The sequence below is a fragment of the Rhinolophus sinicus genome, linkage group LG02 (genome assembly GCF_036562045.2).
Source record: "Rhinolophus sinicus isolate RSC01 linkage group LG02, ASM3656204v1, whole genome shotgun sequence".
Taxonomy (NCBI): Eukaryota; Metazoa; Chordata; class Mammalia; order Chiroptera; family Rhinolophidae; genus Rhinolophus; species Rhinolophus sinicus.
The window spans coordinates 177,704,171-177,718,769 of record NC_133752.1 but is presented as its reverse complement, the minus strand read 5'-3'; the positions used below and the strand labels follow the sequence as shown (position 1 = coordinate 177,718,769).

Below are 14,599 nucleotides of genomic sequence, written 5' to 3'. Positions count from 1 at the left end.
ATAACTTCCAGATTCGAGATTAGCAAAATAGAGCAAAAAAAAAAAAAAAGAAAGAAAGAAAATCACACCTAGTTATGTCATAGTCAAACTGCTGAAAACCAAAAATAAAAATTTTGAAAGCTACCAGGTTAAAAAGATATTATGCCTGAATAAAAGAATGAATAAAGTAAAAATATGAATTAAGGCTGACCTCTCATCAAAAGAATGGAGACCAATAAAGTAACACCTAGAGTGCTGGAAAGGAAAAAAAAAAACTGTTAATGCATTATTCTATATCCATCCAATTAAAGTACCATTCGAAAATGGATTAAATAATGACATTTTCCACAAAAGCACAAGCTTCGAGAGTTTGTCATCAGCAGAACTGCACTTCAAGAAATGCTAAACAGCGTTCTTCAGGCTGAAAGGAAACGATAACAGACAGAAACTTGGATAAGGACTGGTCCTGATGGAAGTGTCTTGTATCCCTTTCTTACATAGGGGAGGAAAAAACTGAAACCCAAATGGACTATTAGACACTGAGTTTTCTATATGCTGCAAGCCACGACTCATATTAGAGGTTTAACACACTAACTAGTTATCCAATGGTTTGCAAACAGCATTTTTAAAAATATAATAGGGTAGAATGGACCAGAAAAGAAGAAAATAGAAACACACTTTTATTAAAAATGAGATACAATACAATAAATGTCCATGTGATAAATAGTATGCTTTCTAAAAACCTATTAATGAAATTACAGCTCATTATGTTGGGCAATGTCCTACATAAATGTCACAAATATCACAGTGACATTCTTAAAATTTAATGCTGATGAACTAGTCTCCTTTTATTAGACAATGAGATCCATGTAAGTTGTCTCTTTTCTGACCTGCCTGTCAGGAAGCTCATAGATAAATTTTTGCTCAATTACAGTACCTATTCTTAGTCTAGGTCTTGTGATATAATAATATGCTCCTAATCCTTCATGTTCTGACATTTGTTAATTTATCTTTGTTTTAAGTTTTATTGTATCTAGGCTTTCTTTTCTTGTAAATTGTTTGATGACTAATAAATAATAAATAGAAATATTTATCTTATATAGGCAAAAATCAAGACGGATTGAAAAAAGGAAGTAGGGCAAAGAATAATTACCAAAATATTAAAAACAGGTAACTTTTATTCTTATTTTATGTATTTGTATTAACATTTTTTTCACAATGAATATGCATTATTACATTTTAATTTTTTAAAAAACAGCTTTTTTAAACCTATTTTTATGAATAACAAATATCGGTGAGGGTGGGATTTATCCCTTTGTCAGTGAACAAGTCAGAAGATTTAAGGACAGTATGCTTTATTCTTTATTCTTACGTTCGCTAAACAGAGGGAGGATCTGACCCAGCTAAGTGTGAGAACTCGCATCCTTTAGTAGTTTCAGCAGAAGTTAACCTAGACGGAGAGTCGTCGGCCAGACAGACTTATAAATTATTTCCTTAAGTTTCTGGAGGAAGGGCAGCATTGTCAGGAGCTAAAAAAAGACTTCCAGGACATCTTGAAATACTGGAAGTATAAACGGGGCCATTTCATTGGTGTGTTCTGAACAAGCCTATGCTTGACCCCGCCTCCTCCTTCCCATGTGCAACAACAGTGCAGGTGGCTGCTAAAGCATTAGGATCATCTTAGGGTACCAGGAATCTAGAACGCAAGGTCTGGACAGTCAGGTGTGTGCCTTTATTGGTCTTCATAAGTAAGTCCAGCACTGGGCATAGTATTTGTCATGCAGTCGGTCTCATTAGAGAAAATGATGGACAAGCCCCACTTTAGGCCCGGTGTCTCTGGCCCTCCAGCCTTACCCCACAATGGAAGATGGCAGAGAAAGTACACATAGAAACTGAACCAGAACCTGAGGTTGGTGTTTGGAACCCGCCCTTCCCCTCACATAGCCTCTTTAATCAGCCAGCAAAGTGTCCCAGGTTCCCACACAGGGGCAATTCAGAGAGCATTGGGGGCTGCTGGAAAGGACCATATCAGGTCCTTGGCTCCCAAAATGATGGGTGCATGGCAGGACACAGTGAGAAGAACAAATGGGCCCTGGATGCCCAGCAGCTGGGGAGGGTGACAGACAGACAGCTGGGCAAGGGCTCTGATACCGGTTCCAAGAACAAAGTCCAGGCAAGTGGAAGAATCCAGAGCATCATAGATCTCTGGGAGAACTTTGACCTTGTCTGAGATTCTTCCTCCATCTGCCACTTGCCTTTGGGCTTAGAACTAACCTTGCTTAATGGGACCTTCTGTCCTGGACCAGAGTCCAACATGGTCCCTAGGGGTATCTTTCCATATATGCTCACAAAGTCTGGGGACTATGAGTGACACCTCCCTTCCGGTCCCTTTGGCTTATTGTTAATGCTAATGGAGTGGGCACCTCCCCACCTCATGCCTCTCTCAAGAACCACCAGAAACAAGACGCCCAACAAAATCCCTGTGGCAGACAACGTCAGCCCTGCCCAAAGGCATCTGTCTGCTCAGTATAATTTGGGAGGTGCAGCAGAGTGATGTCCTCCGCCTCCAAACTCCACTTCCATTTGCTCTGCTTCTAAGAAAAGCCCCTGGGAACGGAGGTGCCCGGGTGTCCCTGCACCCTCAGGTGCAAATGCCCTTCCTGAGGGCAGGTTTGGGAGAGGGCTAGAGGAAGGAATGCCAAAGTGAAATTTGCTGGGGGTGACTCTGAACCTCTGTCCTCAGCAGACTGTTTCTGAATTAAACCCTGCTAGTTGTTTGCCTACCTTCAAACACTAAACACCCTACAACTTGAAACAAGGAGAAGCAAAATCTCTGAGGTAGGAATTGGTAATCCTGCACCAAAAAGCCGCTGTACCAATCCTCTTTCTCTTGTCCTACCTTCTCTCTCCTCGATAAAACTCGGGAAGTACTCCTGCGTGCCTCAGCTCCCCTACCCTTGAGGGAAAAGGGATCAGCTCCCTGCACCACCCTCTCCAGGTTCCCCTGAGGTCACCAATCCGGAAGAGTAGGAGTTGGGATGCGGTCCCTTCTTCTCCAGCCCCTCTCCCTCCTACAACTTGCCAGATGTCCAGGACCGGGGTCCCCAGCAGGAGAGACTCACCGCGCAGCCCGGGGCTGGCCATGGTGCCGGCACACAGGACGCAAAACCCGGACGGCCCCGCGGCTGCGCTCGCGACTGGACAGGCTTATTCCGCGGCGGGGCTAATTCCCTCGCGGCTCAGCTGGGTCTGGACGTGCCCGCCCCTTGTCTGCTGCCACCGCCTCCTCCCCCATCCTTCCCAGGGCCACCCGGCCCTCGCTGCCAGAGGCCGACCGGGGGGTTCTCACGCCGCGCCCTGGGTGCGCGGCGCTGGTAGCGCCACGTGGAGAAAGGAGCGCGTTTCCGCTGTCAAGTTGAGTCGGGGTCACGCTCGAGTTAATGCAGCTGAGGGGCGAGCCAGTAAGTGCTGCCCGCTCTCCTCCTCCGGGGGAGGTGCCTCCTAACCTGGGCCGGGTGTGAACATTCAGCCGGATTATCTAGCGAACCGTCTGGCTGATTAGTTTCCAATCCCACCCGCAAAGCTTCCTGCCTGCTGCCCTGGACGGGGGAAACTGTCCGCGGTCTAGAAAAAGGTGAGGGTGAGGGTGGGCTGGGGATGAGAGGCTCGGGGCACACCTGCCTTCACTTGACCCTAGCCAGCTGTCCCCACCTTTTTCTAGACTGAAAGGAGCAAGAACAGAGAAGTAAGTGCACAAGGGACAGATAGGACAGGAAGAAGAGCTGCAATAGGCAGGGGGAGGGGGCGGTTGTAGATGAACTTCCCCGTGAGTCCCTAGGGTAAGGGTTGAGGAGGGAAACTGTGGAAGCCCCAACTGTGGAAGAGACCTCCAAAGGGCCATTCTGGATGATGGCATCTACAATTCCACGATGCCCTGGGGCTAAACAAGTTCCTTGATACCTGGGACCCCAGAATGACAAGCTGTGATGTCAAAGTCAAGTGTGCTGCCTGTGACCACTGACTTTTCAGTGTGAAGAATATTATCTCCTACACTGAGAAGATCCGCTGATGGTGACTGCTCCCCACTTTATTGATGAGCAGCCTGCAGCAGTAAAGGGGAGCAGACAACACAGAATGAGTCGGGAAGAGAGCAGAAGGGAACCCATACATGTTACATCCCAATCCCAGGCTGTGTTCTGCTCGCTAGGAGTAATCATGGCTAATGTTTATACAGGACTTCCTCTTCCTCAGACACCCTTCTCAGGGCTTTACCCCACAGTAACTATTTCATTCCAATAACCAGTCTATGAAATAATCACTGCTATTAATAGTATGCCCAACTTACAGATGAGGAGACCGCAGTGTGAAAGGTCCAGCAACTTGCCTCTAAGAGATATGCCAGGGTTACAAAGCAGGCATCCTGCTCCAGAGTCTGTGCTCAACACACTTCACCATGCGGCTTCTTTCTCTCCCAAGCAATGCCGCCTCCCCATTCACTTCCAGAGAACTTCTCCATGTCTTTTCAACGCCAAAACAAGTGGGAAACTTTCCACCTTAGTTTCTTTATCCATGCTCTTTCTTCTCCCCCTCAGGCACATTCTTATCCCTTAGTCTCTCTATACTCCCTCCTTGAGACTCCCTGTAAAACTCTTATTTTGAGGAACTCTGTCCTGTCTGATCTGAGCAAAACAGAAATTCCTTGAGACCAGAGGCAGACCCTGCCCTGGAAAGACCTGAGGAGTAAGGGAGAGCTGTGAGACACACCCCCACTGCCTCCATCAGTTTCTCTTTCTGCATCCTTTTTACCCTGCTCCCTGCCATTTTTTTTTTTTTAATCAAAACATGCAGCTTTTCTGATTCAGTTTTTTTCTGATAGTGAATAGTCATATCAGTAAATAGGAGGAGAAATTCAGGCGATGGCAGGTCAGGCAGTTGGAAAATTGACACCTTATGCTGTAGAGGCAGCCTCTGCTGAGTCTTTCCATGGCTGATGCCTCCAATAACACCTCATCCCCAGGTAGAGTGTTAGACGATCAGTCAGGAGAGAGACAGGTAATGCGCTGCACTGGATCTGGTTTCCTACAGAGATCTTAGAGGCTACTCAACGTTGGAGGCAGGGTGATGGATGGAGAAATGACAACCTTTGAATTATTGAGCAGTTATATAAAACTTCTATCCATTCTTCCTTCCCTCTACCCTAAACTCCCCACCAAACCTATTCAACACAATCCATGCCATTTGCCTGTACTGTATCTTCCCTTAAGGTTGATCCCTGGCAGTAACGGAGGTGACTAAGACCTAGAAATGCAGTAATCATTGGTTCCCATGCTAGCAAGGGCTGAATCTGTAAGCAATGGGGATGGTGTGGCACTGGTGGAGTGGCCTGGAAGTTCTTGCTTAGATGTCAAGGCAGCTGGGTTCTGAACCTGGCCCCGCCATCCAGCAGCTGTGTGACCTTCATCAAGTCACTCAAGTCCTCTGAGCTGCTTTCATCCTCTGTAAAGGGACGGGGGGAGGGGGGGGAGAGCAGTGGATTAGATATGTCTAAATCCTTTCCAGCTCCACCATCCTGTACTTTCAGTGAGTTGAATCTCTCCTGTGTTAAAAGGATCTAAAATGAAGACGTCCATCAAATTCCTGTCACATATCCAGGACGTTCCCTTCATTCTCATGGGTAGTCTCTCCAAATTAGAGTTGCCACCATCTTGCCCACACATACACGTAAACTTTTTTTCGTAAATTTTAAGGAAGGACAATCTCTCCTTGAGAGTGACATCACCGCTTAGGGATTTTGAGACTGGTGGGACTGGTGAAGTTTGGTGTTATCTACACCTCTTTCTCTTCCACTAAAGGATGCCTGGATTAGGCAGGGCCTTGGCCTCCAGTATGCAACCCAGAAGAAACGCAGCTCTTTGCCCCTCAGAACAAAGGCAATCCCCAATGCTCTGCCACTTGCAGCAGAGAACTTATTCCTCCTTTTGAGCCTTGATGTCCCCATTTTTATTCTGTCACTTCTTACATTGTTATAGAGCAATTTACAGTTACTCCAGGCTTTCAAGCTTATTTGATCCCAACCCCACAACTGAGACTCACAGTTGTTTTCCAGATGAGGAAACTAAGTCTGAGAACCACTAAGGGGCTTATTTGAAGCCACACAGAAGAGCAAGGGCCTTATATGGGACCCACGCCTGCCCCCGAGTCTGAGGCTCAACACCCATGGCTGAGCCTGTGGGGATGGGACCATGTTCCTGCACCTGCCAGCACCCCATTTGCAGTCCCCTCAGCACTTAGCACTGTCCCCTCCCAGGAACTTAGTCAGTCAAGGGCTCAGAGAAATCCTTGCATATCTGGTCAGGCTCCTTCTCCATAATGTCACAAAACCTGGGGTAACACTGGCAATAGCCATGTCTACCTTGGCAGGAGCCTGGCGCCAGGGCCCACCCCTGTGTGCTGCTTAGAGCCCCTGGATTCAGAGACTAGAGAACAGTGTCACTAAGGAAACCCCTTTACTTGAGTCCACTGGGCAGTTTCTCAGGAGGCCTGCCCCATATTCTCTGCTCCCCTTCGCACCACTTGGAGGTAAGACAACACTTTTTCCTGGAGGCTGGCAGTGCCTCCCACAGACCCTGGGGCTGGAGTGTGTTCCGATGGAGCCTGTGCTTTCTCCCTCAGAACCAGTCTGAGCTCAGGCCCAGCCTACAGTTGTCCTCTCAGCCTGGAAGGAGAAGTGAACCATCAGCCTTTGCAAGATGAGAGATTGGCCTTTATTGTGGGCCCCAGAGGGCACGAGAGCAGAGCATACAAGAGGACAGGCGGCACTGGCCTGTGGGGCCGAGGCAGGTGGCCGCGGGCGTCCATGGCAGGGCGGCAGTGGCCTCACTTGCTGCACTTCCTGGGGTTGCATCTGCACCGTATGGCGTTGAGGACCTCATGGTAGACAACAGAGCCGTTGGCGCAGCGCAGGGGCACCTGCATGGGCTCCGTCTGCGTTGGCGAGCAGCAGGAGCATTGGTCCTGCACGTCTTCTATGTCGATGTTGTACACGGCTTTGCTGGCACATTTACCCTGCAGCGGGGCAGAGGGGTCAGGGCATCACGATGATGGACACTCCGGGGTGGGGAGCACTCTGAGGCAGCCTGCTTCCCCCACCTGCCCTCCTCCAAGCAAGAAAGGCCTGGCCTCCCCCTGAGAAATCCAGCACAGCTAGGCAATGTGTCAGGGTAGCCCTCAGGGAAGTCTGAAATGTCCTCTTTCCTTCTGGCACCATCACTCCCAGACCCCTCTAGCTGCAATTCTATGCATGTCTGATTGATCTTCAGGAAACAGCCCCCAGCTTCCACAAACAACTCTCCATCTTCTTTGAAGGACTGTTGAGTCTTTCCTCAGTATTTTTCTTCTGGGGTCAAAAGTTCCCAGTTACTTTAATAAAACATTTGCTTTAAAAAATAAAATACTTCCAGTTCCTTTCACTTCCCCTCCCTGTGAATTTTCCAGATCCTTCTAAAATGTACTAAGGAGATGTCTCCAAATAAGGAACTGCCCCTCCCCACCTAGGCCTCATGGAATCAGGGACCCTTACCTGGCAGAAATGAATGTTCACTTCCTCTTCGGACTTACAGGTTCCTACTTTGACATACTGCAGCCTGGCAGTGATATCCTTGCATTCGGGCTCCTCGCCTATAGGACAGGTGAGAGATGGGACCCAGGTCTGGCTGAGGTTCTGTAGAACACTCACCAGCCCAGTTCCCTCATGGGATGGAAAACAGAAACCACATCACCAAAGCCAGCTGCAGGGAGTGGAGTTACATCATCCTGGTTCACCCTGTCCTTCATATTCAGTAATACAGTTATCGCTGGATTTAACTTACTTAATAGTACAATTTTAATTGCAGGAGGAGGCTAGATTCACTGTGCTTTGGTGATGTCGATGGATGAGACTTGCTTTTATATAATTGTAGACTCTAAAAGCCATAATGATTGCAGTAATCCTCTTCTGCTATAAAAATATCCAGAAGCTAATGGCCGATGAAATACCCAATAAATACAATTAATATCTATCCACCCCTGCCTTTGGGTAAGAGGAAAGGACAATATCATGGCCACATAAGGACACTCACTGCCTTTGTGGGGGCCTGAGTAGATCCTGGGAACCCTTATAGAGTCCTCTCTTTGGGTATAGCTGCCTCCAGGTCACTGGCACGGGCTCCCCTATATCCAGAGGTTAGTGGCATTCAGACCTGAATGCTACTTGCCTACTGAGAATTCTAAGATTTAATGGCAGCTCACATTCCCCATCTGAACACTGGGAGTTTTCCATTCTTGGATGGCTCCTAATCTACATCAACCCTAACTACATAGCCTGACTCCCAACTTCCAAAGAATTTCATTTTAAAGCGAAAGCCTGCCAACTACATTAAGAGGATGAATCAGAAAAACAAATTTAGGCCAATATCCTATATTCTGTCTGCAGATTTAAATCCCTGAGCCTGGCTCACTTTCCTTATGAAGGATCTCAGCCTCCTGAATGCACTGACCACCAACGCCCCTCGTTGCTAATTTTACAGATAAGAGTCTCAACCAAACTCCATGTGCAGTGAGCCTAGCGAGAATTCGTCTTCTGATGGCGCCTGACTTCACCTTCTTAAGCCACTGAGACAGGCGTGACAGAAAGAGATGCTTTCAGAGTGTGTTTCCTCTGCAACTTGGTTATAGCAGTTACAGGGACTGTCAGAGTGAGCCATCAAGAAAAGCATGAATGATTGAACACTGAAGGTATTCATGTTTTCACTCTTCCTTCCTTTCTCTACCCCAAAATGAACATAGGCCGAGAACAACAAAATCCAAACTAAACTTAAAAGAAAAAATATCAGTCCAGGCAATTCTACCTTCAGAAGAATGTAGCATTAACAGTGGGATTCTGAAAGTTACTTGTGCTCATGCGCATCAGAATATGTTGTAGGAATACTGTCTGATATGCAGACTTGTTGAACCTGTCTCCAAAGCTGCTGCTGTGAGCTACTAAGACCAACCCGTACAACACAAGTGCAAGGTCAAGAGGGGCTGAGAGTAAAGAAGGGGAGGTTAATAAACTTAGACCAGCCGTCTAAATCCTGGAGAGGACTCCATGTCTTCTGCAGCCCCACAGCACATGGTGGGGCTGTTAGCCAGCCGGTGGGTGGCTTCCCTTTCTCTCTAAGACAGCTGTGTGACACTCATTGAATAGATGTGTGCTGAGTGTCTGCTTTGTCAAGATCATGGATCAAGGGTGCCTGTCTTCAAAAGGAGCTCTGGTTAGACAGAGAAGATACTCTCTCACAACAGGACTATGAGCAACCCAAGACTCTATGAGGGGAAAGGCAGATAAGAGGCTAGAGACAGTAAGGAGTTTGGAGGAAAGGAGGAACAGACCGCTTCACAGGCATTTGAAAGGGGATTTGAGCAGGGGCAGTCTAAGAACATTCAGGGAGGGGTGGCAATTCCCTGTAGGATTGAACATAATGACTGGCCAGTGATAAAAAAAATATATATCTTTTTGGAATAAAGCTTACTCCAAAGTACAGTCCCTGGCCTGGGTCTGATGGGTTTCAAGGGACAAGCTATTAGTAATATACTTACATGTGTCACAGCAAGTGCCTGGAATTTTCATGATTTTCCCCTTAAGAAAACAAATTCCCAGATTAATCACAAATAGTACATAGAGGGCAGCTTTCAGGTCATTTCCCCAGGCTAGGTCCTGGCTCTGGACTCACAGCCCTAAGCATAAGTCCCCAGATGTAAACTGTGCTTTCCCATCACACACGTGAGCAGAATGACCACCCTACTTGACCAGGCCGAAACAATTCTGATTATTCTGAATTCTCTCCCAAATGAGTCATCAGGCTCAATACTCCCAGGGGAGACTGGAAACCAGTTTGCCCTCTCACCTTCCCCTTCAAGGATCACACATTCAGTCTCTCCGAAGGGAAGGGTTTTTGTTTGTTTGTTTTTGTTGTTTGTTTGCTTGTTTTTAAACATTATGGAGTTCAGAGAGTTTTGTCTCTCCATTGGGCCGGGTTTTGTCATTTCATTGATTTATAATCTAGGTCAGGGATCTCCTTTGGACGATGGGAAATCACATCAGAGCTGGACTGCAGGCTGTTCAGAGGAACCTGTTCTTAGAGGAGATGGGGACAGTCAAGAGGAAAGCAGGACCCGAGCTCTTACTACTCACTCCATCGGCCAGACATTTGTGCTCATCAAAAGGCGGGCAGCCTGTGACCCTCTTCTCCCAGATGAACTCTCCTTTCTTATTGACCCTGCAGAAGTGACTGTCACAGCCATCCTGAAGCGTCTCATCAGGCTGAAAGGAAAGAGGGCAAATATGAAGACAGTGTTAGGTCACAAGTCGACTTCAAACCATGACCTGGACTCCCTAGAGTTGTTGAAACCATTTGGAAGACTATAGAACAAGAATGACACAGTGTCTATAATGTCTCCACACCCAGAACACAGAAAAGAGGTGGAGTTTTTTTTACAACTTACTCACTATGAATAAGGCTGCATAAATGTTGAGAATCCCCAAACTCTTCTGACCACTTAAAAGCTTAAAGAATTAAGATATAAGGAGGGTAGACTGGCTAATCAATAGCTGAACTAGAGATGAACCAGGCACCACCTCCCAACCCCACCAGCTAATTCAGGCTTCTATAGATCAGTTTGTTTCACCCTGATTGCCGTTTCAGTCTCATAGACATTAAGGCTGGAGAAAATCTTAAAACCAACCAACTTCAAATCATGTGGCCATACACGAACTTGTCAAGAAGAGTGACAACTAAATCAAAGAGAAAATTCTGTGCCTTCTAAAAGTTATCCATCTTTTCTCTACAAAATCTGAAAGAAATCAATATTAGTCTTTCTTTCTTGAAGAAGAGATCCCCAAATAGGAAACCAGGTGTTGATACAAGAGCGATTCCTGAGTTCAACTGGCTCCCACCTTCAAGGTCATGATCTGTCCTCCCCTTAGCTGAATGGTGCAAGCCATAAGCAGACATTTCCCACAGCATTCGCCTTGGATCTTCTCTTCCTTGTAACCCTGTATCCAGAAGAAAAAACAACCTTAGTTAACCTCCCCAGAACATCCCAATTATACGTAGGCTAACTTTGCCAGCTGCTCTTCTCTCCTAGAGTTCAGAAAGTCAACATCTAGCTCTAACTACCTTTTGTCAGATCTCATCCCTCGATAGCATTCTTTCCTTCTACAGATGTATACCTCGCTCAATGTCTAGCAGCCAGACCTGTTTATTAGACCTCTCTCCTGAGCTCCAGATTTATAAGTTCAATTGTTTACTCAGCAGTTATTTATCTTATTGTCATCTTAAGACTTATATCAAAAATGGAACTTGATTTTTTTGCCCCAAATCTTATCCTTCTTCAGTCTTACCTATCTCAGCAAATCATTTCCCAGTAGATCAATACCCAGCTGCTCAAAGTAGCAACCTGCGAGTCACCTTTGACTTCTCCCTTTTTTTATCCCTCTACTCATCACCAAATCTTGCCAAAAAATGCATCTCAAACTCATCCACTGCTTTTCATGACCAGTGAGCGTCCTCTGTCACCACCTATTCCAAGCAATCATCATCAACCAGTGGACTCTGATGATAGTCTTGTCTTCCTACCTTCATTCATGCTCCCCTGCTATAGGTCTCCATACATTTGCTAGAATGACTTTCTTAAGATATAGATCTGGTCATGTTACTCCTCTGCTTAAAACCCTCAGTGGAGTTCTGGTTCTAGTCATGCCAGGGTAGCTTATATTGGACTGACTCTCCTTCAGACAACTTAAATTATTGACAGACTATTTAAGACAATCATTTAAAGTCAATGGATGGGCAAAATCAGGAATAAACCATACGTTATTTGATCCTTGAAAGAGGGAACCATAGTATCATGTTTAAAAAGCCTTTCCCATGAGGCCAATCTGCATGGTACTGGACAGCTGGAACTTTGGCAGAAAATTATAGTTGCATTTGCCTGAGGAGTCAGAAGACAGAGTTTGAACCCCCTAGAATAGCTGAAAACTAAAGAGAAAACCTCAGAAAAGAGGAAGTCAGGAAGGAGAAGCCCCCAAATTTGCATATAAATTCCTTTCAAATCCTTGGCTGACCCCTGAATTATATACGCACAGAGGAGTCTATGAGGAGCCCAGGGCAGAACAATAGGTGGACAACTTAAAGAGCACAGCAGAAGTTTCATCTCCCACACACCACAGGGGAGCCAAGGTTTGCAGTCAGAATCCCACCAAGCTGAAGGGACTAGTTAAATACTAGGTTTTCATTGAAATTTCAAAAAAGCCAACCCTTAAGAGTAAGAACCATGTCTCAGGACTAAAATATTTACCCTTGGACTAAGAGTAATATTGAAACAGACCCTCCCTAATGTAGTTTAAAATCTAGCCTTCTTTAGTTCAAAGTGAACCACCAATAATCTAAGTTAGAAGAAACTTTGACATTTATCAGAGGAAATAACAGAATTGAGAGGCTCTTCAACATACCTCCCACCAATGTCTAATACACAGTAAAAGATTTCATGCAAAGGAATGGAAAAATTTGATCCACACTCAAGAGAAAACTTACTCAACAGGAACAAACAGACAAATGACTTTGGTATTGCAATTAGCAGGCAGGAACTTTAAAATAACTATGATAAATACGTTAAAGTGTCAAGAGAGAAAGATGGACATAATAAGAAAAGAGATGAGGAGTTTCAGGAGCAGCTTAGAAACTTTTACAAAAATCAAATGGAAATCCGAGAACTAGAAACATGGTACCCTAAATCAAAACTCACTGGATTGGATTAACTGCAGAAAAGAAAGGATCAGTGAATTTTAAGGCTGATCAATAGCAATTGTCCAAACTGAAGCATGGGGAGAAAAAAAGATTGGAAAAAATATACAGAGCCCCAATAACCAGAACAGTATTGAGTGGCCTAATATACATGTAATTAGAGTTCCAGAAAGACAGGAGAGAGAAAATGGAACAGAAAACAAATAATAGCTGAATTTTTTTCCCAACTTGATCAAAAATCAACTTACAGCTCCACGAAACTTCATGAATCCAAAGTAGGAAAAGTATAAAGAAAACTACTCAGAATCATATACTCAAACTTCTGAAACCCAAACATAAACTGTTAAAAGCAGCCAATGGGGGTGGGGCAGAGGATGCACGCAGAATAACAATAAAAATGGCAACTAACTAGAAACCTATATTCAGCAAATGAAGAAGGCAAAACAAAGACGTTTTCAGATAAATGAAATCTGAGAAATGTAATTCCATTTGGCCCACACTAAAAGAAATGCTAAAAGAAGTTTTTTCAAGCCAAAGGAAAATGATATAACATGGAATTTCAGATATACAGAAAGGAAGAGCACTAGAAATCCTAAATCTATAGGTAAGTGTAAAATACCACTTTTAGTGACGGTCTTAAATTCTATAAAAGACAATTTACTATTTAAAGCGAAATAATAACAATGTCTTGTGAGTTGATCTCTTATGTAGAAGTAAACCATGTGACAACACCAGCACAAAGTATAGGAAAAAGAGCACATTGTACATGAAATAATAGATTATTAAATCAAGGTAGACTGTGATAAATCAAGGATGCATATTGTAATCTCTAGAGTTATCTCTACAACAAAGTATTTTCTATTTTCACTTGTGATTTCTTCTTTGATTCATGAATTATTTAAAAGTATTTTAATTAATTTCCAAATATTTGGAGGGGGTAATTATAATACCTTGTTGTTACTAATTTAAATTAAATTTAATTGTGGTCACAGAATATACTCTACATGATTTCAAAATTTTGACATTTATTGACTTTTTTTATGGCCCAGAATTTGGTCATGATAGGTGAAAATTCCCTGTGTATTTGAGAAGAATGTATGCTCAGGAGTTTTAGAGCGTAGTAGCCTATCATTTTCAATTAGGTCAAGTTGGTTGATGCAGTTTTCCAAGTCTGTATTTTTTTTCCCTACTTGTTCTATCAGTTACTCAGAGAAAACATTAAAATTACCTACAAAAATTATGAATACACCTATTTCTTCCTCTAGTTCTGCCAATTTTTGCTTCATATATTAGCAGTTGTGCTATTTGATACATATACATTTAGGATTCTTGTGTCTTCTTAGTGAATCTAATCTTCTACCACTATGAAATACCTTCTTTATTATTGGTAACATTCTTCATCTTAAAGTCTGTTTTGTTTGGTATTAATATACTTACCTTAGCTTTCTCATTCTTAGTATTTGCCTGGTATATCTTTTTCTATCCTTTATTTTCAACCTGTCTGTCTCTTTAAATTGAAAGTGCTTCTCTTGTAAACAGAATACTAGTTGGGTCTGGCTTTTATATCCAAGTCTAACAATCTCTATTTTTAATTGCGATTTTGTTTTGCTCATTTACATTTAACGTAATTATCCATATGGTTGGGTTTAAATCTACCATTTTGCTATTCATCTGTTGTTGTCTCTGTTACTTGTTCTATTATTAATTCTTTTCTGTCTTCTTTTGGTTTAATGAAGTTTTTGGTTTTCTAGTATTTTATTTTATCTCCTCTATTGGCCTCTTAGCAGTATTCTTCAAGT

At 44.0% G+C, this 14,599-nt stretch overlaps 2 protein-coding genes across 3 annotated transcripts in view; both read right to left on the bottom strand.

Moving 5' to 3' along the window:
* The window catches only part of ANO2 (anoctamin 2), a 309,976-nt gene extending 303,697 nt beyond the window's left edge, over positions 1-6,279 (bottom strand). Inside the window, exon 1 of one of the 2 annotated variants that reach the window (XM_074326158.1) lies at positions 4,025-6,279. In XM_074326158.1, coding sequence (XP_074182259.1) covers positions 4,025-4,196 — 172 coding nt within the window. In that variant the 5' untranslated portion in view covers positions 4,197-6,279. The other variant, XM_074326157.1, reaches the window with a different exon arrangement.
* A 441-nt stretch (positions 6,280-6,720) lies between these two features.
* The window catches only part of VWF (von Willebrand factor), a 130,550-nt gene continuing 122,671 nt past the window's right edge, over positions 6,721-14,599 (bottom strand). The window contains exons 48-52 of the mRNA XM_019754370.2: positions 10,952-11,050; positions 10,190-10,318; positions 9,595-9,634; positions 7,559-7,656; positions 6,721-7,044 (exon numbers count right to left, since the gene is read on the bottom strand). Coding sequence (XP_019609929.2) covers positions 6,856-7,044; positions 7,559-7,656; positions 9,595-9,634; positions 10,190-10,318; positions 10,952-11,050 — 555 coding nt within the window. The 3' untranslated portion in view covers positions 6,721-6,855. The remainder of the gene's footprint in view (positions 7,045-7,558; positions 7,657-9,594; positions 9,635-10,189; positions 10,319-10,951; positions 11,051-14,599) is intronic.